The sequence below is a fragment of the Microtus pennsylvanicus genome, chromosome 10 (genome assembly GCF_037038515.1).
Source record: "Microtus pennsylvanicus isolate mMicPen1 chromosome 10, mMicPen1.hap1, whole genome shotgun sequence".
NCBI lineage: Eukaryota > Metazoa > Chordata > Mammalia > Rodentia > Cricetidae > Microtus > Microtus pennsylvanicus.
The window spans coordinates 53,164,762-53,192,145 of NC_134588.1; the positions used below are offsets into that span (position 1 = coordinate 53,164,762).

At 38.9% G+C, this 27,384-nt stretch overlaps 1 protein-coding gene across 5 annotated transcripts in view; it reads right to left on the reverse strand.

Moving 5' to 3' along the window:
- Positions 1-415: 415 nt before the first annotated feature.
- The window catches only part of Rabgap1l (RAB GTPase activating protein 1 like), a 599,727-nt gene continuing 572,758 nt past the window's right edge, over positions 416-27,384 (reverse strand). For 4 of the 5 annotated variants that reach the window (XM_075988370.1, XM_075988369.1, XM_075988374.1 and 1 more), the window contains 6 exons: positions 23,422-23,532; positions 17,556-17,660; positions 15,327-15,410; positions 12,203-12,274; positions 7,948-8,145; positions 416-5,667 (listed from right to left, as the gene is read on the reverse strand). In XM_075988370.1, coding sequence (XP_075844485.1) covers positions 5,515-5,667; positions 7,948-8,145; positions 12,203-12,274; positions 15,327-15,410; positions 17,556-17,660; positions 23,422-23,532 — 723 coding nt within the window. In that variant the 3' untranslated portion in view covers positions 416-5,514. Of the gene's footprint in view, positions 5,668-7,947; positions 8,146-12,202; positions 12,275-15,326; positions 15,411-17,555; positions 17,661-23,421; positions 23,533-26,904; positions 27,042-27,384 lie in introns of those variants that run through there. The other variant, XM_075988376.1, reaches the window with a different exon arrangement.

The following is a 27,384-nucleotide window of genomic DNA, read 5'->3' on the forward strand; positions in this document are numbered from 1 at the left end:
CAGCCATTCAGTCCCAAATAAACATACAGGCTTATATTAATTATAAAATGTTTTCCTATTGCTCAGGCTTATTACTAGCTAGCTCAAATCACCTATATTTTTTCTATGTTTAGACATGTAACTTGGTACCTTTTCTCTGTAAGGCATTCTCTGCTTTCTCTGTGTATGACTTATGACTGACTCTGCCTTTCCTCTTCCCAGAATTCTCCTACTCTGGTTGCCCCACCTACACTTCCTGCCTAGCTACTGGCCAATCAGCATTTTATTAAACCAATATGAGTGACAAATCTTTACAGTGTACAAGAGCATTATCCCACAGCATGTTTTCTTTCTAAGCTAACATCAGTAAATGTTATATAAGCACTATGGTCCAATGATTCAAAATAAAGTTAACTTGAAAAAAATCAGACACAGGGACTTTAAAACAGATGTTTATTACTGTTTAATGGGACCAAAGGGGCAACACAAAGCATTGAAAACATCACTGGCTCACAAAAACAGCCACCTTGTTACCTTCTTGGTCACATTTCTTTTTTCACAAGGTTTCATTCACACATCTACACAAGATACCAATCCAATTCAAGTTCATAACGATTATAAAAGTAAACATTTATTGAGACAATGTACAATAAATTGCACTTTCTTAACAAGCATCACATTTACATTAATAGAGTGTACTATACATAATACATGGCATTATGGAAACAACTAACTGGTCAATGTTTATAGAGGAAGAGATTGATGGCTAATGTTGCTTTTATAGTCAATTAGCACTTCCAGACTAATCAACTCCTTTATTCAAACCTGTTTTCATTGTAGATGCCGGGGAAAACCATGTCTCATAAAAACAGACAGCATAAGGTTTGTACTATCTCCTCAGTAAGGCATAAGCAGGAGTTGGAAAGAAAAGAATGCGGCTAACAAAAATTCTTCTCCTAATTTGAACTAAGAATCCATGCATTATGCAAAATGTCAAGAACAGCAAAATTAATATAGAAGGCCATTGGGACATCTTGGATTCTGGGATCATCTCCAGCTTTATTTTTGTGATTTCATGACATTAGTCTTTTGATGCATTTATATTCTCAAAAACCAGTTTTTAATATATCTCTCCATATGTAATATAGTTATTCAAAGTTGTAGTTTAGTGAAAATAATCTTATGTGTTAATCAGTTGCCAATAAAAAGTAATTCATTTTCTTCTCAATGATTCATTTTTCTTAAACTTTTCAAATACAGTTAATGATAAACCAGAGATGAGGGCAGAATGAGGGAAATACATTGATGGAGACAGTTTTATAGCAGGTAGCATGTTTTATTGGAGGTAAGCTCAAGACGTAAGTTTTTGTCTGTTTTAAGAGGAAATTGAGAATAATACACAGGATAGCTGACTAGTCACTTAAATTCCATAAACATCTACTTTTCTTACAATTTGAGATCAGGATCACTTGTTGAGGTATAGTCCATATGGGGATCCTCATGTTTGCAGAATTTGAAAGTTAAGGAAATAGGTAACATAAAGTGCCTTGCATGTATTACATATAAACCAACATAAGAAATAAAGAATGCTCAGTGTGGCCCTCAGCACAAAGACTAGACAGAATTTTATGCTTGGTCATTGGAAGCAGGCCACAGAGCTGCTGTCTGGGCTTCCAGTTTTGATCACTATTTCTTGAAACCTAATGTGTATTTGGTTGCATGGTATCTAGGTAAACAAAAGAAACAGGGATACCCTATAAAATTTCAATACACACACACATAAACACACACACACACACAGTGCACACACGCAGACGCATCCCTAACTATTCAAACCATACAACAGAATTGTTCATTATCTCATTTGCTAGATATTAAAGCAAGAGAATCATCTATTGTAGAGTATTATAAAGAATAAATTATGTAATACAATCATTTTCTAAGTTTTTCTCAGAAGATAAAACTAAGTCTTTTTAAAATGTTCTTTCTGTCCACTTAAAGAAGTCCTAAAATACAGATAACCACCTTAATGTTGGATGCACTGGTTTGGTGAATTCATTAGCAGACTTGATTTCATTGAAAGCACAAGAAAGCTAAGTCCTGATATTAGCTACACATTTGATTTCTTTTTTGTTTGTTTGAAACAGGGCTTGGTTAGCTTGGAATTCACTGTGTAGCCCATGCTTGCCTTGACCTCACAGGCATGTCTGTACCTCAGCCTCCTGAGTGTAGGGATTGTGCATGTGTATCACCACAACCAAAACTGATTCTTGATCTAACAGACTAAAGGTCTAACGTTTTATCTGCTGTTCCCTCTCACCTGTATATTGTTTCAGTGTTCTTACTTTAGATAAGAAATGAAACCACTAGTTACTAACCGGAAAATAGTTGAAATGGAGTAGGGGTTGGAGAAAAATTAGTATATACTATAGGAAAAAGTGAACATTTTAAGAAACAAATGAAATAAAAATTGAAATCTCATCAGCAGTACAAAAGGAGTCTTTTCAACATTATTAGGTAAATTCAAGAAAGCCAAAGAAAAAGAAATTACTAATTCAATAGATGGTGAGGGGATGATAGATACTGTATGAAAAAATAAGTTTGCAGGCCTATGTGGCATTTCCATTACTGTTTCTGATAGGATCTCATATACTGAAGTGTAGTGAACCAAGAATTTCTTTACATTAAATTACATGTACTAAAAATAACCAAAATGTGACTTGGCTCAGGGTGTGTACTAAACATAGGCACTCCAAAATTCAGCATGGTGTCTTTTAGCTTTGAGAATATACTGCAACTATCAAGTTATAAAAGGCAATGAATGAGTTGAATCTTCACTGTATTCTGTAGAACACAATGAGAAGAGAAATGATCATTCCCAGATGTTGCAAATATTAGCACTTTAGGATGCTCATGATAATGTAAATATTAGGAAAGGATGAAAGAAAGTACCATGTTTGAAAATTTCTTGGGTAACTGGCTGGTTTATTTTTTTCTATAAGGAATTCAAGAGACTAATTTTGGCTGTTATGGTACCTGCCTATAATCTCAGCATTTGAAGGCTGAAGTAGGAAGGTTCTAAGTTCAAGGCTAGCTTAGACATAACTGGAACCTGTCTCAAGAAAAAAAAAGTTGCAATTGTCAAATATATAAAATAGTAAGTGAAATTATGATGAACTTTATGTTGGTATTCTGGAGTTCTCAAGCAATAGTAAGGAATGTATAGTTTGGGGTGCTGCTATGGTGAAATAATGAATAAGAAATCACATATTACCTTTTGAATTTTCTTTCAATCTTTACTGCTGCTATTAACGCAAAGATGCTATAATGCAGGGCAGTTTAAACATAATAACAAAATACCAATATGCCTGCCCAAGCATCACATGGTACTGGAGACCAAAAAAGATTATGTATTGCCATTATGTCTTTTGTAAGAGCTAGATGAAAACTCAAAGATATATTTAACTCTTAAAATATATGCTCCTGGTGATTTTGTTTAAACAGAAAAAGAAAAGGAGCCATGAACCTGAAAAGATTCTTGCTCTAGAGCCATTCTGTTTCCCTTATTTACCATTTATGAAAATTATGCAACTTAGGTATTCTGTGGAATGTATCTATTTTCAGAGGTTAGAAGAGCTGTGGATGGAATAAGAGGTTCACAAAGGTTCATCTGAATTTAGCTGGCTATTTGAAAAAGCGACTGATCCAGGGTTTTCTGGAGTCAAAGTGCACAGTACCAATAAAGCTAACTAACTGATGGCACTAAATGATTGATAGAAATGATGTAATGTTCTAGCCATTAGATTTTATAGAAAAAATAGCTTATTTAAACCACTAATGCAGGGAATGTTATGTCAACAGACATATCTGGAGTGCTGGGTTATTGCCTTTTGGTAAAAAGAAATCAATCTTCTGATGAAAGACACCAGAACTAAAACAGAAATTTCTATAAGGGAGTTATTGTTTAATAAGTGTAACATATCAACCATATCAGTTTCATGGCCTGTTGGTGATAGAGACATTTAGATATTAATGGAATTTTACTTACTAGAACTCAAAAATGATTTTAGAAAAAAGGGTCTATCATGAGCAACTTGAAGGTGGTGGTGGTGGGGCTCCATCTGAGGCTTACCTCTCGAGTGTGTATTACAGTTACAACATATGGCACAGAGGAGAACCGCTCTGGTACTACACAGTTTGAGATACTTTGAAAACAGTGCTTAACAATGAAGCCAAAGATGAATATGAATAAATGTTACTGTACATGACCTACAGCATTTTGCTTGTTGTAAAGGGACCAGAGACCTCCATAATAGCTTAGAAAACAGAAAAATTAGTTTGTTCTTACCAAAAAATTTCTTGTAAGGGCTATTTATACAGGCATGTCATATATAATTGAAAAAAATATTTGCACCAATTTTTTTAACAGTAACCTTATCTTTCTATGAGTTAAGTATTTCTATAAAGATTTAGTCAATCAAAAATGTGAAAAATGCACTTATTTTTCTTTATTCCCAGGTGTGCAGGGCACACTATTTTAGGGTTATTAGGGAGAAGTTAGAAAAGTTGCCTAACACTAACGTGCTAGGAAGCTCCCTTTAACTTCTTGGCAATATCCCAACCTTTAGTAAAGTATAGAATATCAGTGTTTGCCTTAACGAGTTTGTCAGAATCCAATGGCTCAGTACTATTCCACTGAAGTACAATGACTAACATGGACCTTTTTTAGACTTCTCCAATGAAGGGTCCCTAAGTCTGCAACTTACAGTATCCATCTTTGAGGTTATATTTGCCACAAGTCACCTCTATGTTCATACAAAGGCACATCAGGAGAATGAGCCCCATGTGGAGTCCTTAAAAGGGCCTGCTAGAATGCCAGAGCTAGATGACTGTATTGCACATTTACTGAGTCTCTATTTACCTAGAGTGCAGTAGCCCATCTACTCCAGCTTGGCACTCCATTTCCAAAGGTAGCCAACTCAAAATAATTTGGGGGAACTTTCAAGCCAACCCCTGGTCTGTTCTTTTCAGAGTAGCACTACTCTGGAAGTCACTATCAGTGGTCATGTACAGTTCCACACTGTGCTTTATCTGAATAATCCTGGAACATTAGAGAAGTTAGGTTTCCCTTGAAAAAGAGAATTCTGTGACAAAGATCTTAACATTTTAACCTTGGAATAACATGTCTCCATTTTTATGTGAGATTTAAAAAATTATGAATAATTAATTCTAAACAAAAGCATTTAGTTCTAGATTACTTATTTCCAACTAAATTCCAGGCATATAAAACAATGTGTAATACTATGACGGATATGAATGTGGCTTTCCATGAAGAAGCTGAGAAATAGATATTCAACATAAATCAGGTCAGTTTAAATATCATCCCTTTGAAAAATGTCATACACGAAAGACAGAGCTACTACAGATTCTAACTTGCTTTCTGGTCTCCTTTACTTTCTTTCAAAGGGACAACAGAAGAATTCTCGGTTTCTGTTGTTTTGATCATTGTGCTCTTGTGCTCGGCTGAGGCTGGAGCTATGTGCTCTCCTTGGGTGGCTGAGGAGCCTGTGGTGGCTGTAGGGGCTGGGTGCCTGTGGCTGTTTTGATAGAGTTCAGGGTTTTGCTAAACCAAGAGTTTTTTGCAGCTTGTATTTCATTCATAAGCGCTCCTCTCTGATGCTCTAGTTCCTAATGGAAGAAGAAGATCACAGGTTACATAAATGCCAGAAGAAATTAAGAGCTACTGTTTAGGTTCACCAGGCCTCTGAAACCCACCCTCCCTCAAAGCCCAGGGGATATTCAGTTGGATTCCTAATGGAAGAGAAAAGTTGAGAGTTAAAACAGTTACCAATGAAAATGAGAATCCATGCTTTCTATGAACAGTAAAATTAACCACATTTTATTTTCCCTACCTCCCTGCCATTTAGGTACAAATTTAGGTTTAGGTTGCAATTGAATATAACATGTTTAAAATCACAAATAAATATGAGTAAAATGAGTTTCAATTTGAAAACTGCCCTTGAGAACATTCAGGGTCCAGACTAGACACCCTGCTGAGGATCTCCAATGCAACAGTGGGATGGGGTTACTGGTGAAAAGCAAAGAGATCAGTCCACAAGGAAGCCAGGCCCGTTTTTCTAATTGCTATTATCCAATATGCAGAGAAGGAAGGCAAGAACAACAGAGGTGTTTGGCCTGTCATTTTCAAATTAGTCAACAAAAACGACCAAGTGAAGGACCCGAGACAAACATTTCATGGTAAACTAGGGGGAGGGGGAGCACACTATAAAATATAACTTTAATTATTAAAAATTTATTTAACTTACATTTGTGTCTATGAATACATGCTATAAGATGTGATGGTTCAGGATACATTAGGGATACAAAATGTACCAACCACATGCAGAATCATCATAACTTTAACCAAAGATAGTATTTCTAAAGTCCAGCTTCTTTTTAAAGAATAGGGTCTCACTACATAACCCAGGCTAACCTCAAATTCTCAGAGATACTCCTGCCTCCACCACCTGAGTGCTGGGATTAAAGGTGGGTACTTCAATGTCTGATTCAGTCTAGCTTCTTAAAGTATGTGTTGAGACCCTCTAACATGTGGGGTCATGTAAGTGAATATAGGAGCGGGAAAAACCATGACAAAAATTTGGCAATGTTAAAAAATTCAAAACCGAATGCATAATGAATCTGAGGTGTTTCTGTCTATACTTATACATATTACATCATGTGACTTTACTTCCGCCTTAGTTCTGAATATAACATGTGCATGTTGCACTGGGCAGGAAGTCATGCCAGGCACCACCAACAAATGCTACTTCAAACACTTTGGCTCAGATTTTAGACAACTGTATGTTATGTGTTGCAGTGCTTTTTATTGTACATACAAAACTTTCTGTTCTTATAGAAACATTGTAATTTGCTGGATAGTGGTGGTGCCTGCCTTTAATCCTAGCACTTGGGAGGCAGAGGCAGGCAGATCTTTATGAGTTTGAGGTCAGCCTGGTCTACAGAGCTAGTTCTAGGACAGCCAGGACTACACAAAGATCCTGTCTAGAAAAAACAAAAAATAGAAAAAGAAACATAGTAGTGATATATTTATAGAAACGATTTTTACTATTTTCCACCATTCCTCAGCACATAAATATCAAATTGATATATCTCTGGATTGTATTGTGTTAGACATGTTTGATTTCAAAAGAATGTTGTCTGAGGGCTAGTAAAGAGCACTCGCTACTCTTCTGGAGGACCCAGGTTCAATTCCTAGTACACACATGGTAGTTCATAACCATCTGTAAAATTCCATTTCCAGGAGATCTAGTGAGCTTTTCTATCCTCCACAGGCACTGCACACATGTGGTGCACAGACATGCATGTAGGCAAAACACCCATACATACATTAACACACACAAATTTTTAAAAATTATCCACACACACACACAGCTCTTTGAGTTGCTGGCAAATTTCATTAAAAATAAGCCATGAAATGAGTTTTGTCTTGAGACTAGAACGAAATTTATAGTTTCTGAAATGGCCTAGAACATATTTCTGACATCCTGGTATTACATATTTCTTTGAAGTGGCATTCTCAGAATTGACAATTACAAAATTAAAGTTTGAATCAACTCTAAAACATTGAGAATATTTCTTTGTCCCATAGCATGAAATATTCAGCCAAAATTTATTTTATCAAAATAAGTATTCCATGCAGACAGAACACTGTATACATAATAAATAAATCTTAAAAAAAAGTAAGTATGCCATCTTATGAACCAAATTTACTTTCATCTTCAAAGGTAAAACAATATGTACATTAGAATTATTTAAAAATAGAACTTTTCCTGACTTGTTGCCAGTACATGTTGAATTTGTAGTTGTTCTACATGGGTGTGTAAATGCTCTCGAGTGAAGCAGGGTTGTTTGTGTTGTGCTACTTTGACATTTCATCACATCACCAACCTGAATTTTGCACTTGGCTTCCACCAGTTGCAGCTTAGTCTGCGCCAGTTCCAGCTCCATCTCCCTCAGCTGCTTCTTCAGCGAGTCCTTCTCATCATCGGCTTCAATTCCCTGGTCCTCTCCACTTACAGAGGCTGGTTTTAACGCTCCTTCCTTGCTGAAAATGTCACTGCAGTGTTTACATGCCATCATCTTACCCTGAAATACACAAGAGACACCCAACATCAAACTGTAGTTTCAGGCTAAACAACTTCCCAAAATATATGATTTTTAAAAGTCTTCAAACATTGAAAAATACATGACTTTTAAAGACTTTTAAACACGGCCCTGTTTCTGAAGACACTGTTTGACTTGTGCTGTCACCAGATGGTCACAGTCAGCACAAAGTCCACCTGTCCCAGAACAGGTACTCCATGTGTGTGTCCTTTGGTTTGGTTTTAAGCAAAGACAACACATTATCGCTTAAGGGAATAAAGGTGCCATAAACTCCCATTGCTAGTCATGCACACCGCATCAAACAAGCAATTCTTTTCAAGACAGCACTGTTGGTGCTTCATTAAAATATCAAAAAATGAATCACACATAAAGTATATTATACTTTATTTTGATGCGCTACTGTTACAAGAAGTTCACTGTGTCCATAATGTTAACCATAGTCCTTTCACATGTACGTAAAGTAACTTCACTACATGTCTGTGTAGCTCCACCAGTTAGGCCTGATAGCTTGGGTACTATCTTTTCATTAGCTACTCCTGTAGCTCCATCATTAGATTCTTGATTAGACATGTTCTAGCACTTCTCATTCAGTCCCCAAGTCCTCAAGTCTCAGCCTCTCTCATCCTCACCAGTTTGTCTCTCATTATTGTTGAGTAATATTCACTGGACACATGGAAAAAACAGCACTCTTCAACCTCTTTCCTAACCTATGGCAATAATTAGTCCAGTTCTGGCACAAAACAAAATACACTAAATATCTGCCTGTTGGGGGCTTGCAGACCCCTGGCCCCTTGACTTTCTTTGCCTGCCTCAGACCCTTTGCCTTTTGGAGTGAATGGAGTAAACAACTTGTTTTCCTGTGCCTGTAGCTGCTCTGAGCACGAGGCCCTCATGAGTTCCTGATGGCAGGGGAGTGGGTTCTGGTGGGTTTTACAGCTGGAAATCCCAAGAGCTGGGGCATGGGTATCAGTTGAGGATCCCTATATAAGCTCCCTGGAGCACAATAAAGTTGGCATTCTTGTTTCAAGAATGACATGTGTCCCTGTGTCTCTGTGTCTCTATGTGTTTAAATCTCCACCCCCTTTCCCAGCTCATGAACCATCCTGTAGTGCAGGCGGTACATCTGTCATACTTTTATTGTTAACTAAACACTTGTTACTGAAGTAAGATGTATACTGACTTTTATTAGATTACAAATAAGAAAAATTGCTAAGGTAGGCAAGCAACCTACCCAACTTCTTTCATCTGCCTTGCGATGTGGGTGTGGGGGGTGTTATTTAATATTGAACAAGGGGCCTTATGCATACTAGGCAACTGGTCTACTGTGAGGAGTATCTAATCATAGACAAACAATTTCATTAGATTGAACAAAATGAAAGAATAGATTGATGCCACATTTTGTCAGAGAAAGTAACATAGAGATCAGCTTCACAGAACTCAAGGACTCTGAAGTGGGAAGGCAGAGTATAGGGGACACAGCAGCTAGAAGCAAGCAATCAGAGTTCTCTGACCTGGTGTAAAGGTCCTCATATACCATGATGAATCCATTCCACCAGCATATGCTAGAGATAGATTCACCACTCTATGAGCTGCAATCTGGTGGATAAGTGTGGCGGACAATGCCGACTCCTACTCAATATCCTTCTTTCCTTTCTTAGTAATAGGACCCTGATTTTATTTGCTCTGGTAGCATGTCCAGAGAAATGGTGATATTTCTTAGATGCCTTTGCATTTACGTGTAACCATGAATTAAGTTCTCATCTAAAAGTAGAAATGTAGTTCAAAAGGCTTCTAAGGTTACTTAGAAATATCTCAGTCCGCTGGAATAAGGCTGTTACATCTTTGCATCTCCACTGGCCTGATGTTCTGCTTTGGAGTGTAGGAATGTTGGTGTAAGCTTCAGTCAATAATTTAGTTTTTATGTGACCTTGAGTATGGAAGCCCTGGGGGTACAGTGAACAAGAGGAGCTCCTTTTCAAAGTATTGGTGTTATTGTTTACTAGGATAATGTGGACATGGTTCACAAATGACAAAGGATCCACTTCTCTAGTATTAGATAGCTTTAAAAAAACAAAACAAAATGATACCTTTTGTGTTTAAGCCAGTGCTGTTTTGAGTTGGTTATATGTAATTAAGTATAAACACACACAGAGTGAAGTAGTAAAATTTGTATATGGGCATGATCATTGTGATTAGGCTGTAGAGGATAAACTGGTGATGCCACAGTGTTACAGGACACTGGAGAAAAACTGCCACACCATACTGAATGAGAAGCAGAAGCAGCACTGGCGGCTAATGACCAAGAATATGAATTAGAGTCTGACTCTGGGTTCAAATCCTACTTCTACTGATTACTAGCACTGTAATTCAATGAACCACCTGTTTGGGGCCTCCTGTTAACCACCAGAAGATAGTCATGTATGTTTCCTAGGATAGATGTAAGGGAAGATGCACGTAAAGTCTTAGGGCAGTACCAATTGGTGTTCACAGCAGGTGCTAATAAATGCTAATCACTCTTCTGTGGCTGATACAAGTTCACCTTTCCCTTTTAGGATACCATCACTTTTCTTTAGCCAATCTTACCTTCTTGTTTTTCTGCATTCCTAGTTACTATTTATCCTAGTCACATCTGTCTCCTCTAAGGAATAACTAAAATGCTGATTCTACATCTTCATTCACATTGTTTTTCCAGAATAGTCTTTTAAGTCCTTCTCTCTAACTGAATCCTGTAAGTCCTGTATTCCCAATGCCCTCTGGCATGTAGTTGTTAGGTTTCGTCTTCTCTACAGCTGACTGTCAGTATGAGCTAATGCAGAACTGTCCCCTATTTCCTAAATGTTGTTTGTGTGTGCACTTGCCTAGTAGGATATATAAAATATATTGTCCCCCAAATTAATCTAAATACTTTATATACACTGTTTTATTTAACCTCTAAAATTATGACATAGGCAATGTTTTGTTTTGAAGAAAAACAAGATCAGATAAGTTAACTTTTCAACCCCATTAAATGCCAAATTGCCTAGGACACACTTATGAAACCTGAATATATTCAAATAGAAAGACATTTGGTAAACTAACATTGTATTAATACTGGTATTCTTAAAAATATATAAAATATATTGATATTATTAAGAATAACAATTCATTTGGTATGCTGTATTTTTATTAGTTCTTTGAGAGTTTTGTACAAATTGTTTTGATCAAATTCAGTGTTCCCATTACTTTTATTCCTTTTTAAAAAGATGTAAACATCATTTCTTTATTGATTCTTTGGGAATTTCACATCATGTACCCTAATTCTGCTGATCTCTTAGTCCCTCCATATCCTTCCCTAACCTCTGCAGCTCCTCCCCAAAAGAAAATTTTTAAAAAGGTCAAACCAAAACAAAGCAAGTAAGCAAGTAAGTGAACAAACAAAAACAAGAGCAAGCACTTTTCTCAAGTACAGAAATGACATAAGGAATTCTACCCACCAGGGGGCAGCATAAAAATAAATGGTATTTAGTCTCTAGAAGAACATTTTTGTGGGATTCCTGAGTGTGACAACTAGTGGATCTCTGATTCTTGTGCCTTCTTTTGGGCTCTTTTCCTTCTGCTTGTTTTGTCCAACTCCAATGTGACAGTTTTTGTTTTATCTTATTATATTTTACTATGTTATATTTGATTATTAAAACATTTTGTTTGGTAAATCAATTGGTTAGTAACAAGTGTTTTTCCAGCCAGTAGTATTTGCTGTCCCAGAGAATGTTAGGATGATTGTAATTCAGGCAACAGTCAGATGTGAGATACTGAACATCTCAGGTTCCTACCATCCAAGAAAGACACAAGATTCTGGGCTCATCTGTTCTCTCCTTTCCTGCTACCTGCCTCTGAAGTCCCATGCCATTTATAGGAACATAAACATCAGGAAAGACATCCCTGTGCAGGGAAGAGGATGGAGACTCTCCATAGTGTATAAGTGTATTAAACAAGAAGTGGAGAGGGGTCTCTGAGGATGGATTTGGAAGGAATTATATCACAGAAGTAGCCCACATCTTACCTTTACTGCTTCTAGCTCCTCCTTGCTGGCTGCTTGCTGTTTTTCCAGCCTGGTACTTAACTGAGAACATATCTAAAGGCAGAGAAGAGAGTTTCTTTACTAGAAGACAGAATGACTGGTGACATAACTGTTTATCAACTCACAAAGCAAGATAACATGCCAATAAGCAGCACTGCAAACCTAGTCATTGTGAAGTGAGCAGAAGGACTGTGAGCTCCACATGTGAAGTGTGGGGCCCAGGGCAACCTGGCCACACGAGGCCCAGGACGTACAGCTGCCATAGCAGGCAGCACCAGGTTCTAGGAAAAGCCATAAGCTGACATCATCCTGGAGATCCAGCATCTAAGGGGAAGTACCTGACATTTCAAACAAAAGCCATAAGCTGGTACCATCCAGACCATGCAAAGGAAATTATTCTGAACATTCCGACCATTGTAGATAGGATCACCTGCCAGCACACACCCATTGCTTTTTACCAGGACATTCCACTTTTGCTACTATAAAAACCCAATCCCAAGTGAGCTTGGGGCTCTCTAATCATTCCAATATATTGGATACAACAGAGTTCGAGTTTGCAAACTTGTGTAAGAATAAGGGCTCTTTGCTTTTTTACATGGGACTCAGTCTCCTTGTTGATTTTTGGGGGACTCTGGATCTCAGTATAACATGAAGCATAATCAGGAGAGATATATTATAGGGTAGATGGGGTTATTGCTGTCGCTAGTTTTCTATGGCTAGCAATAATGAATTCATAGACTCCCTGTGGAATCACCTATAGAATCTCTATTGAGAATCTACTCTGCATAAAATGTTATACTGGGAATTCAATGAAAAGAATTCTGAACCAGCAACAATTCCCAAAGGTTTCAGAATTCTCTCTCTCTCTTTTCTTTTTAAAGATATATTTATTATGTATATAATGTTCTGTCTGCATGTATGCCTGCAGGCCAGAAGAAGGCACCAAATCTCATTACAAATGGTTGTGAGCCACCATATGGCTGCTGGAAATTGAACTTGGAACCTTTGGAAGAGCAATCAGTGCTCTTAACCTCTGAGCCATCTCTCCAGCCCCAGAATATCTCTTTTCAATCATAGCTTTCCTTAAGTATCACTTAGTTCCATCATGACTAAACAGTGCTACGCTACCATAATCAAACAAAAACAATGGATGTGTAGGTCTATAACTACTTAGTACCTGACCAGCAGAAAGAACACATTTAATAAAAATCTATGTAATGATTGGTTCTGAAATAAGGTGTTAGTAAGTACTGGGATCAAGAAGAAAAAATGCTTTCCAGGGTGAAAATATTTAAAAGGTAGGATGTTCAAATCTATTGACTAAAATAATCTTTTCTTTTACAAAAATGAATGGATATAAATCTTAAAAATAATGAAACAAAATAGAAAGATGAATGAAAAGCAAGGAAAATCATATTTTAAAGAGAACACTGGACTATTAACATATATGACCTTGTAATAGGGAGCTGCGAGCTGCGTCCCTGGTACCCGGCTGCCCGCATGGCTAGCTTATGCCCCGAAATAATTACACGGAAACTGTATTCTTTTAAACACTGCCTGGCCCATTAGTTCCAGCCTCTTATTGGCTAGCTCTTACATATTAATCTAACCCATTTCTAATAATCTGTGTAGCCCACGAAGTGGCTTACCAGGGAAGATCTTAACCTGCGTCTGTCTGGAGTGGGAGAATCATGGCGACTCCTCGACTCAGCTTCTTCCTCCCAGCGTTCTGTTCTGTTTACTCCGCCTACCTAATTTTATGTCCTATTAAAGGGCCAAGGCAGTTTCTTTATTTAACCAATGAAACAACAGATAGAAAGATGACCCTCCTCCATCATGACCTATCTAGATTTATTTATTTTCTGTATATAAAGTGTTTTGTCTGAGTGTATGTGTGTGTACCCCATGTGTGCTCAGTGTCCACAGAAGTCACAAGAAAGCACTGGATCCCCTAGAAGGGAGCTATAGATGGTAGTGAGTCATCATGTGGGTGCTGGAAACGAACCCAGGCCTTCTGTAAGAGCAACAAGTGTTCTTAACTGCTGAGTCATCTCTCTAGCCCCTCAAAAAAACTTTTAGTTAATATTTTTTTAAAAAAATAAAGGACTGGAAAGATGGTCAGTGAGTAAGAGGGACTGCTAAGCAAGCACGAGGCTCTAAATACATGTTTTAACGCATGTTAAAAGCCTCGTATGGCTATGCATCTGAAATTTAGTAGCATCTAGAATATAGAAGTATGACGTGGCAACTAAAATTCATTTGCATGTGATGACAGGTTCCAGGGTTCACAGTCTTAATGCTGTCTGTGCTGATTTGCATCTAATTGTCCCACAAAAATCTCAAAATTACCTTTGTCCTTTCTAGCAAAACAAATATTAACCAAACAAACCCTTGTGTCTCCTCTGTTTTAACTCTTACTCACTGTGGTGGTTTGAATAGGAATGGCTTCCACAGACTCGAATTTGAATGCCTGGCACCAAGGAGTGACACTATAAAGAGGTGTGGACTTATTGGGCTACTACTGAGGCCTTTTGGAGGAAGTGTGTCAGTGTGGGTGAGCTTTGAGATCTCAGATGCTCAAGCTAAGCCCAGTGTGACATTCTCTTCCTGTTGGCCAGTGTTCCAGATGTAGAACTCTCTGTTCCTTCTCCAGCACCACGTCTGCCTGCGTGCTACCACGCTCCCTGCCATAAAAAAACTAAACCTCTGAAACTGTAAGCACCATTTTGAACCATGAGAGCAGATGATAACATATTCCCCTAGATACTGCCATTTAATATAGTTACTAAGCTTTGCAATAAGGCAAATGTTACCAGTGTGACCTACTAGAAAGAGTCCTGATGGGACTGTTTCCTATCCCATAGGAGCTATCCAACACGAAAAACAGCAGTAACAACAAAAACCCAACAGGTAGTATTGGCGTACTAAGTTTCTCAAGTTACCAACAAGCAAATCCAATCATTGCCTACTGCAGCGTAGGGAGTAAGTAAGACACTGTTCTCAGTAAATCTAGAAATTGTCTCTGGAAACAACAAACAAACAAAAACCCTAAGTAAAAGCAATTGCTTTTATAAAAAAATAACTGAAAACCCACATGGCATATTACCTGTTTATACTCAGCAATGATAGCTGTAGTCTTCTTTATCTCATATTCTGCCTTTTCTAGCTGCTTCCTGAAGACTTCTTTTAGCTGAGAGAGAGAGAGAGAGAGAGAGAGAGAGAGAGAGAGAGAGAGAGAGAGAGAGAGAGAGAGAGAGAAACATTAGGACAAAGAAATTTGGTTTTCTTTTTAAAGATTTTAATTTTGTGTATGTGGGTATGCATATGTGTGCTGGTTCCAGTGAATGTCAGAAGAGGATGCTGGGTTCCCTAGGCCTGGAGTAACAGCTGGTTGTGGGCTGCTCAACTTGGATGCTGAGAACTCTGGTTCTCTGCATGCACAGCAAGTGCTCTTAGCTACTGAGCCATATCTCTAGTCTTTCAGTTAAAATGTTAATCACTTTCCCTAAACATTTACATATAAATCTTCCTAATTTCCATAATTCAAAACCTACCAATTATAGAGATGGAGAAGGCTTTCTTTTCTATAAAGTGGAAGACATACAAGTGGTCCTATGATAAAACTGCTTCTGCTTTTCAGGTACTTGATAAATGTATTGCTAAGTTAAGTATCAATTCAGAAGCTGTCTTTATTGTGAGTCTACAACAAACTGCCAGATCAACCATTTTCTAAGTATGTTATTCTTGATGCTATGCTATATTTTGTTCTTCCTGTCTATTGTCCCCACTGCCACTGACATTGCAGGGGTAAGAGGTTTGGAGTCAGGAAGGGATGGAAGATAAGAGCTCTTAAGAAGGAAGAAGGTTCAGGAAACCAGATAGAAGGAAAAAAGCGACACAACACTGGGGCATTTGTTTTAGTCAGTGTCATGCTAACTTATAAATATTGTACCAGCAGCCACAGTTATTATTATTATTATTTTTACCGGCAGCTATAGAATTCTAGGATAGAGGAAGGTTAAGTAATGAAAATGCTCAGGTACCAGGATTCTGCCAAGTTGCAGAAATACAAACAGGAATGCAAACAAAAAATAGCTCTGGTTAGTCTTCAATACACACACAGAATAAAAAAGATGAATTACTAGGGCTGGAGAGATGGTTCAGCGGAAAAGAAGACATTGAGCTCATGTAGAGAACGGAATTCAGTTCCTAGCACTCTTGTCAAGAGGCTCACACCTATCTGTAACTCTGGTTCTGGGGAATCCAACACCCTCTTTTGACCTCTATGGGCACCCACACATATATGACATACAGAGTTACACACACATAATGAAGATACATACATACATACATATATATATATATATATATATACACACACACACACACACATAAATGAAGATAAAACAAATCTTAAAAAACCCAAAAAGATGAATTCTTCCGATTCATAATTTGTGTTGCTGACATGAATTCATCTTTTTAACATATTTCAATGGAAAAAAGCACAGAACTTTTTTATAGAGCTTGGAAGGTGCTGATGACATCTCTCTCCATATGTGTCTTCACTGACACTTTTCTCTGGCGGCTTGGATGAAGGCCTTTGAAAATCTTGAGAATAAATTCAGTTTATATTTAGTATTACTGAATTTTCCTCAGGAAGAAACTCATGATTTCAGAAAACTTCTCCCTCTGGAAGTTAATCATGTCCTGGGCAGGAGATGTTGGCTGTGAGTAATTCTACAATGTCATCTCCAGCATTGCACTGTGACTCAGGAAACTGAAGCTACTGATGGAGACCAAGGCCCCTGTCAGAGCCAGGCAGAAACCACTACAGGCTCCCAGTTCAGCAGCGTTCACAACTCTTCAGTAGTGACATGATCTTAGAAATATGACAGAAAATCTCCAGATTCATCAAAGCTCTTGGATCATAACTCAAAGTCACTAAATCTAAAAAAAACTCAACATTTCTTTTTTTTTTTTTTTTTTTTGTTTTTCGAGACAGGGTTTCTCTGTGGCTTTGGAGCCTGTCCTGGAACAAGCTCTTGTAGACCAGGTTGGTCTCGAACTCACAGAGATCCCCCTGCCTCTGCCTCCCAAGTGCTGGGATTAAAGGCGTGCACCACCACTGCCCAGCAAAACTCAACATTTCTGCTAGACATCTCAGTGAAGGCAAACTCCTAAAAGATGTTCAAAGGGAGGATCACTGTTTATCATTTCCCTTTATTTAGGAGGAAAAACAAAAATCAATTTTACATTTATTTATTTATTTTTACAATATTAAGCAACTTCCTGTAAGTGTATCCACACACAGAAAAACCCTGCCTGTGCGTTTTACCTGGGCAGTCTCCTCCTCCTGCTTCCTCTTCTCTTCCTCAGTCTCCACCAACCTCTGCTTGGTCAAGAGGAGCTCCTTATTCAGCACATCTGCCTTGTCCTCTGCCTACAAATCAGAAAACAGACAGCCGTAAAGAAGGGGATGTGCATGCTGTTCATTACTTCAGGCCATTCTCCCCTCTTCTAGCTTACCTTGGGGCAGGTTTTTTTCTCCAGCCAATTTTACGTGGCCACATGGCTCAGATTATTCCTAATCTTTACAATAATGTATAGCTAATAGCACTAAGGTTTGGAGAGCTCAATCGTGGGTTAAATACCTAATATAACAAGTATGACTTGAATTTGAATGACATTGAAGTCTGGGTTCTTTCTAAACCCTTCTTGTATATTTTTACATGTCCCAAGAGCACATACTCTGAAGAGATGGGCTGATGAAGAGGAAGAGCCTCCTCACACAGAAGCTTCTAGTTGGAAGCACATGGGGAAGACACAGAGCAGACACTCAGAGAGGACAAGCAGACAGACTGATCCATGCACATATTTTGGTAGAAAAATTTGAAGACTAGCTGGGGTATACTGGCCCATAGAGTCATTCATATAGGTCTGTGAGCAAAGTAAGACAAAATTAAGATAGAGAACCTATGTGAGAGGCTATGAAAAGCTGCAGTTTGTACCAGAAATTCTGGCAGACAAGACTGCACTTCTAGAATACATAGGAGGAACTTAGAGAGTATTTTTTTTTGTTAACTTGGATACAGAACCAAAATTAACTACTATTCCCTGTATATATTTAATATAGCTAGCCTTGTCTGTTTTTATACTCTGAGGTCCTAGCCTGACTGTGGTTCTAGTCACACATGCACATCACAGTGAATAGACCCAACTCTTCCCCACTTGCTCCCACCTAACCGCCTCTACTGTTTTATTCCTCCTACTACACTCCATGGCACTGTAACAAATGTGTGGGACTTACATGTCTTGCTCCTATGCTTTAAACACCAGGAGAAATTATATCTCTTTTGCTTTTCACTGTATCCCTGGCACTACAGCCACCCTGGGGGCAGGAGCAAACTCTTAAGTGGTTAGTGAATGAACACATGGCTTTCTAAGGCAATGGGAAGGAGACTGCTTACACAGAAGGTGGCAGAGGGTCACAGGATGAGTTTAGTAGAGAACACCCTGAAGCAGAAGAGAGGCAACTGTCTGAAGAAACTGTCCTTAGCTGACAGTAGCCACACATTATCCACATAACCACGTACATTGGCAAGGTGGCTTCTGTTTGTGTTTTGCCATCTCTTCCACACGTCTAGATGGCTAGGCCAGAACAGCCTGCTGCATACTGGCAGAGAACTGCAACCCAGCTTCTCAGTTCTCACTGCCTTCCAGCCTCTGCTGCCCTATATTCTAGTGGTCAGATCTGTCTTCAGAGCATCCAGGGCAATTGGGTATTTATGGTGAAAAAGTTCCTTAGGCATCTTAAAGACTTAGGGCAGCAGGGGTGGAGTGGGTGATGGGGCTAAGTAGACAGTGCAGCTGTCAAGCATGCACAAGACCCCGAGTTCAAGCTCTATGAGCACAGAATGGGACTTGGGGGTGCATGCCAGTAATCCCAACATTCAGCATGTGAAAGTAAGAGGATAAGAAGTTAAAGGTCATCCTTGACTGCACAGTGAACCAGAGGCAAAGAGGACTCCATGAGATACACATACCACCACCATCTCCTCCTCCACCACCTCTTACCACCACCGCCACTATTCCCCTGCCCCCTCCCTCGCTTAAAGACTCTACAATTTATTCTGATGCATTAAATTTTAGGTGTGGAGGGCATCAGTGATTGGTTCAGTAGGTAAAGGCACTGGCCACCAATCCTGACAACCTGAGTTCTATTCTTGGAACCCACATGACAAAAAGAGAGCATTCACCCCCACCGCAGTCCTCTGCTCTCCACATACATGCAGGGGCACATGTACATCCCCATATACACCATAAATCAATGAATAAACATAAGACTATTTTAAACTTTAGTAGAAAAATCAGAAGAGAAGGTAGGCATATTAACATTACTGTTAGTTCCAAAAATGCAACTTGTAAAAACTGTAAGCCAAATATTCATGAATTGTGAGACTCTCAGAGATTATAGAAGCTCAAAAGTAAATTTTTAGAACTGCTATTCAGATGTCTCAGGTGACTCACCCAGAAGGAGACCCTCCTCAAAGCCCTGATGGATGGTCATAGCATGCTCTATCAGAAGAAACCAACTATGTCAAAGTCCCTAAAAACTAACCAAATATGCCTCCCACTGGGTACAGCTCTACCTGAGAATATCTGAGTTTTGCCAATAAAAAGAGATGGCAACAACTCCTTTTTGCCATAACCCAGTACATTTTATTTTGCAAAGAGAACAATCCTAATATGCACAGTATAAACTCTGAAATAATGCTTTAAAAATCTGGTGTCTTCAAGAGTGATATCTTAGCCTTCTTAGCGATACCTGTGAACTTCAACAGCCAGTGCTATGCAGACTTTGGGGGAAGCTTTTTGAGTCTTGTAGCATATTCAGCCATTTTCTAATTTTGGAAACTATAGGTAACAGAAGCCCTTCCATGTGAAATAATTTAAAAAAAAACACCTAAATATTTATGCTGAAGACATCTTTTTATGTACATTCTTCTACTGAATTTTTATTGTTAGACCATGATAGGTGGCTTCATATAATTTATTAACACAGTGTCCAATGTACATAGCGTGTGTGAGTCCTGTGTGTGTACAGTTCCACAGTCTTCTAGGAATCTTTACTTCAGGAGTCTCCTTTATGTTGAATAGTAAAGTAGAAGTCATTCTCCTGCTCACCAAAATAGGACCAGATCTCGAATGACCTGATTTCAACTGTAAAATTAGGTTTCTGGTTTCCTTTATAGCTAACAATTCTATACCTTGTTCAAGCAGGAATTGTCTACAATACTTAAATACAATACTAAACAGAGTTACTACTACTGTAAACCCAAATCATAAAACCATCATAATTTGATAGTCTGAATAGAACATTATCAAGTCTTTAGTTATAATTCTTATTGATATTTGAAGCTCATGGCTTCTGTGACATAAATATAGTACAGAAATAGTGACTGCAACGCCTGCTTAATTACAAATTGACCAGTGACCCAATCAAAGGCTTGAGTAAACCGGGATGAGGGTCTTATACAGATCATTAACAAGCCAATTGTTCAGTTTAGAACAAAACAAAAGAACGTACCTCTCAAGACCTGAGCTTTTGGCCCATGGTCAAAGGAACTCAAATATATCCATGGGAAGGCACTAATTTTCTCATATTTTTGGTTCCTTGAAAGTAGGGTAGGGCAGAAAGGCCCTGAAAGCACTGAAATGAAGGTGTTTCTTTGGTTGTTTCTGATCCATGAGAAATCCTTAACTAGAAAGGAGTCTAAGGGTAAATTGTCAGGAAAAAAAAGAGTCCTTTGTGCCAGAGAAAAGCTAAGGTATCTCTGCTGCCCAGGGCGTCCAGGACATCTGACCCAGCACTACAGTGACAAGCACAAGGAATTACTTATTTTAAAAAAGTACCTAGTCAGCATTTATGTACTTTACATATGGTCTTTACACATACAACCCACTTTCATGTCTGCTAATGTTTGCTATTTTGATTAAAAGACTGGATTCTGATATGTGAAAGCAAAGGTCCTGGGCAAACAGGAAGAGCCGGTAAAGCCAGTCTTTTGCCCTTCCTTGAAGAGCAGCAGGCCAGAAGGCTGTATTACAGGAAAGACAGGAAAAGATCTCCTGCAGAGGCAGAAACTGCAAAGTCAGAAGTTAGATGATATGTATGAAATAGCAGTTTTTATTCTTTCTTCTAGAAAATTAACTACAAAACCAAGGTTCTAGGATATCACTTTTTTAAAAGAGAGAGCCATAAGAATAGCAAAGCAGGAAGGGAGGAAATAAAGGTATGATCAACGCGCGCGGGCGTGTGTGTGTACACATGCATATGTATGGAGTCTTGTCCTATTATTATTATTTTTCTTAATATTTAGGTTTTATCTCCCATTTAAAAACTTTTGAGGGCTGGAGAGATGGCTCTGTACTAAGAATACATACTGTCTTTGCTGAGGACCCAAGTTTGGTTCCCAGTACCCATATGCAGCTTACAAAGGTCCCTAACTACAGTCCCAGGGGATCAAACTCCCTCTTTTGGCCTCCTCAAGTACCAGACACACATTTTACAAAACATTTAAAAAATTAAAAAAAAAATGAGCCAGAAATTAGCTGTTTAAGGTGAGGGATTAAAAAGAATTGTGGCAGAGACCACTTTGTCATCCTCTGATTTTAAGAATACTCTATTATTAGTGAATTTGTATGTAAAGCCTATAAATATCCAATCACCATTTTAGAATCAAAAGTCTCAATTTTTCTACATTGGTCTACTATGAATATTTTCACGTTAGTAGGCAGAAAACCGAAATTTAAAACGGTACATGACTGGCTCCACCTTAGCATTTATCTCTGAAAATGCTTGCAAAAGAAAACAGGAAGTCCAAAGACTGTCAGTGATATGAGGAACAAAGGGAGCCATGCAATCAAAGCGTTTCCTGGCAACAGCTACCAGGTAATGAACATACACTACTTGTCTTAGGTTTCTATTGTTGTGATAAAACACAGTCACCAAAAGCAACTTAGGGAAGAAAAAGTTTATTTCATCTTACACTTTCAGATAACAGTATATCACTGAGGAAAGTCAGGGCAGGACCTAGAAGTAGGAGCTGATGCAAAGGCCATAGAAAAGTGCTACTACATACTGGCTTGCTCAGCTTGCCTTTTTATACAATTCAGGACCACCTGCCCAAGGGTGGTACCACCCACAGTGAACTGGGCCCTGCCACACCCATCCAAAAAAAGTAACAAGCTTTTTTTTTTTTTTTTTTTGTAACTGAGGTCCCCTCTTCCTAAACCACTCTCTGGCTTGCATCAAGCTGACATAAAACTATCCAGCACACACTGAAGGGCTTTCTGAATTCTTACATAATTCCCATGAGGTAGATACATTTTATACCTACAGTCTGCCCAGGTTATACAGTTAGTAATATTCACACAGAGGCAGTCTAGCTTTAGCCACTAAGATGCCTGTCAACTCAACCGTCCAGCTCTTCTTGAACAGTGCCTTTTGTTTCTCCTTCTTGCTCTGTTTTATGAGACAGGCTCTTGTGTAGCTCAGGCTAACCTTGAAGCTTCACTCCCTATCCTCCTGCTTCCACCTCTTTATTACTAGGATTAAAGACAGGTATTGCCACACCAGGCCTAACTTCACACACAACTCTACATGTCACAGGGGAGAACTATTACCATAACAGAAAGGTGTCAAAATGGCATTAGTATACTCTTGCTGACTAGTATTTTTGGGTAATTACACTGGCAGCTCTTGGTTTAGGAAAAGTACTGACGAAGGAAAGCGTTGTTTATAGGACTTAAAAAAGTATGTCACAGAAATTGTTTGGAAGTAATCCAAACCTTTCTCTAAGACTTACATTTTCCACTCTGTAATTAGCACAGGCGTCCCTTCCCACCTGCCACCCACCCAGTCAGCGATCCAGCAGCTCACTCAGATCAAGAACAGAGCAAACACAGGGGAGGTGGTGCACACCTTTAACTCCCTCAGCATTTGGGAGGCAGAAGCTGGAGGATCTCTGTGAGGCATAGTGAGACCCTGTCTCAAAACAAAATAAAACCAAACAAACAAAAAAACCAAACCAAAGTAAAGGAACAGAGAAAGTCCGAGGGAATACTTTGGGAGCACCTTGGTCTTCACCCTCAAAAAAGCTGTTGTAGTAACAGCTCTATACAGTGAAGGACAAACTTACCTGATCCAAGTCATTCCGCAGAGCAATTTTGCTTGTCACTAGTTCATGAGCAAGGTCGTCATTCTCTTGTTCCAACCTCATGCTGGCTTCCTGTAATCTTCGGTTCTCCCTCTGAAGAAAAAGAGCAATAGCCAGAAGTACACATCAGTGCCTGTACAAAGGACGAGAAACTGGCCGGGGGTGGGGGTGGGGCAAGCAACAGCAACAAAGTGAACTCTCAAAGGTGTAAAAGAGAAGGCGCAGTGGCACAGGAAGGCAGGCTGCTGTCTGGGAAACAACAGTGAGTTTAGCCAGCAGTGCGGATGCGATTCTCTACCAGTGAAGTTTAACAACCATCCCCTAAACCCTCCAGACAGAACTTCATTAGGTAAGGTGCTTCACAAAGAGCATAATTTCCAGATGTGCTCCCAATTATGGGAGGTTTTCACATAGTCCTAGAACACAGACATAAACATGTGTTTAAAACATGCACAGTCTGACCTCTAGAGAAATAGTCTACAAGACAACAGGGATAATGCTTTTTGTTTTTTCAAATTGTTTCTCTAAGATGAGGGACCACATTAATGGAAACTGTTTAAAAACAGAAAACCAAAAATCAAGTTATATGGGTTCAAAAAAGTAAAAGGAAGACATGAGTTTGTGATTCTCTACCAGCTGATTGTTTTATTCTTTCTTTAAGATATATTTATTTCTGTACATACCTGTTTTTGTGTTACTGAGAGCGTATTTTTTAAAAATGTTTATTTTGTTTTCTTCAAACTGCTGATTAAAAGATTCTGGGTAAAATACAATACTGAGTTACTGTTCTCCCACTTTGAACTCTCAGGAAAAGTTTAAGTTATGATGGATGAAACAAGTGACTAGCTCCTAGGAAGCAAGGCAACTCTACTCGCTACTGCGACCTGAGTACGTGTCTACTTCAGAATAGCAGCTTAGTGTCTTCTATCACATTCTATCAAAAATGTTTTCTTTGCTACCGTTGATTGCAGGGGGTGGACAGGAAGAGCTTCAGTGTAACAAGCTCTTTCTGGGGTTAGATGTACACTTCTGTCAGTGTTTTCTAAAGGGTGACAAACCAGACAAAGCACTGAAAAAACAGAAGACACATGTATGTTCTGGAAGGTGGTGTGGCATGGCCTCCTGGAACTGCAGCTTGATTTCACCTGTTGCAGAACTTGGTGTTTGTTATACAGAGAACCTAATTCCTAACAACCCACTGCCCTCTCCATTTCTGAATCAGGTTTATAAAACAGATGGTAAGAACAAGGTCAGCAGAGAAGCTGAAGGTTAGACCTGTACTTTGATGACATCTTTTCTTTTGGGAAAAATGGACAGAGACTGTTGGGGGGATATAAAGAGCCTCTTGCAAACAGATCTACTACTGAGAAGCAAAAGAGAAATTCTAAATTATTAAAATCTTTTAAAATGATCTGTGATAAGATTTCATATATTAATACACATTAGAGAAAATTTTCTAAAAATAGTTAGAAAACCATATTTTATAACAATATGAACAAACAGATTATTAGCTATAGGCAGTGGGTTAGTTTTGGCATTATCTTTCTCTTCTTGAAATGTCTCCAGGTTTTCTACAACAAATATAAATAATACAGTTACAATAGGAGTTTAAAAAACTTTTGCTGAACCCCTTCAATTCAAAATTTCAATTCTACTAGAGGGGATAAAGCACTAACGTATGAAGAAAAGAAGAAGTAGGAGAAGGAAGAGAGGGAGAAGAGGAAAGATTTAAGTTTACTGCTAAACAAAGTCACTTTCTACACAGACCACACTGGACCTTTTCTAGTGAGCAAGATGCAATGGAATACCTGAGAAGTTCTTCTTTGCCTTATATGTTCCTGAAAAGACAGTGTTCCCTGGACAGGTAGGGCAACTCGTATTTGCTAAAAGTCTATGTTCCAACAGCTCCACTCTCCCACTGAAGTACACAGGTAATAGAAAAAAGGCTTTTGAGGCTTAACCTTTGCTGATGGCACCTGATTTCTACCAGGGCTGGAGGCTGAGTCTATTACTTCTTTGTGGAAACGACTCATGTGCAGAAAATCAGATTTTTAAATACACATTTTAAAAACTTTTTCAATAAATGTCTCCTTGCCAGGAAACAACAGCAACCCAGCATGATTTCAACATCACATATTTCACAAGGCAGACTGCTTGGGTGGGGAAGAGATTTTTCTCATTTCTTGATAAATCCTTCAAGAGGCCAAGATAAGACTTCACCACAAGTTCCTGAGTTTACAGGTCCTGCTTCTACTGAGACTGTGCTCCCAGAATGCAAAGATATAAAATGCTTTCTCAACTATTAGTTACATCATATTGATATGCTACCAGTTTTTCAGGTTGCTGCTATTGTGTTTAGAATGTGTTAACCTCTGGGTAGTCAGTCATATGGTGTCCATGGGAAAGTTACTTACTGAAGTATTTGGAAGTAGTACCGGGTAGCAACTTCACTCTCAATTAGAATGCAGGTCTGATGAATTATATATTACAGAAGCAGCTGTGATGAGCACAGCTCAGATTCTGACTGGAAACTCCTCATTACTCATGAAAGCTGAACCCTTCATCACAGACACACAACCAAAGGGGTAAGAACACAGGGCACTCTAAGTAAGTAGGTGTCTGAGAGTCCCTGTAAAGCAGATTGGCCCACAAGGCATGCCTACTGGCTTTTGCTTTAGCAAGCAGCTTCACTTTGGTGTCTGCAAAGCAAGCGGCACAGTGGGAAGTGTCAGATGCCTGCTCTGCACTCATAGACAAGGGAAAGCAAGCTATGGGGCCAAAAATGCAGTATCATCCTCCAGAGGGCAATCCTGGGTACTGAGGTGTCCTCATGCTGGAGGCACAGAGTGTGGCTGAGAGCAACTGTGAGATCCTGCTGCTGAGACAGGGATTTCCTGGGATGAACATGCCTAAACACGCCAAGGATTAAAACAGTATAATGCTTAGGTGTCCTTTCTAGCCTTTCCTAAGGAGCCAAAACTATTCAGAACTGACCACTTTGGAAAAAACTTCCCTAACGTTACACTGGGGACAAAGTAGGTTTGACAGTCTTGGTTCATTTTAAACTAAGGGTCTGCCCAAGGGAGAGACCATGAAGTCAGCTGGGTAACCTCAGCCAGTGCAGATATCCACACAGTGGATGTTAATAAAGGCAGATATGACAACATCTCAGAACCTGGAAACAAATTGGCGAGATGGCCCCTCTTGCCTTTCAGAAAAGATTAGAGGAGGCACAGCTTATGAAACTTGCATCACACTTCTGAAACATGCTCCCTCTCAAACATTTGATACCATGAGAACAAAAATCACACAACTTTCCTGAATCCCTCCCTCCCTTCTGGCACAGGACTTATACAGCTGGGAAAGTTTGGTCAGTAACTTTTAGGAGGACGATACTGCATTTTTTTTTTCAGAGACAGACACTAATACAGACAAACACAGATTGAAAAAAAAAAACCAACTTACCTCCTCAAAAGTCATAGACCAACTACCGTTTTCAACCATAGGTACAAAGACAATTGAAAAAAAAAAGAGGAATATCCAGTGAAATTGCACACCTACTAATACATGTAGGAAACGGCGGTAACAGAAACAGACGTGCTAATATTCTCACTGTGTGTTCAGAATGTCACACAGTGAAGTGCTCTCTGTGACTGCAAACATTCAATGGAAAAGTACGCTTGAGGCAGCCACTGGGCAAGTCTCAACTCAGGAAGACTCGGGCTTGCAAACTCCTCCCTCTCCACACGGCTATTTGCAGTTTGCATGACTTATAAAAATGAAAATGCCGTGTGTGGAAGTATTAGCAACTACAGATGACTTGTTGATTTGGGGTTAATGCTGGGTGGGAGGAACTTCCTCACAGGACAATATCAGAAGCTTTGCAGAATAGTTCCTCTTTGAAATTGCTAAGCAGGGGAGAACAAATGAAAATTGTGCCTGATT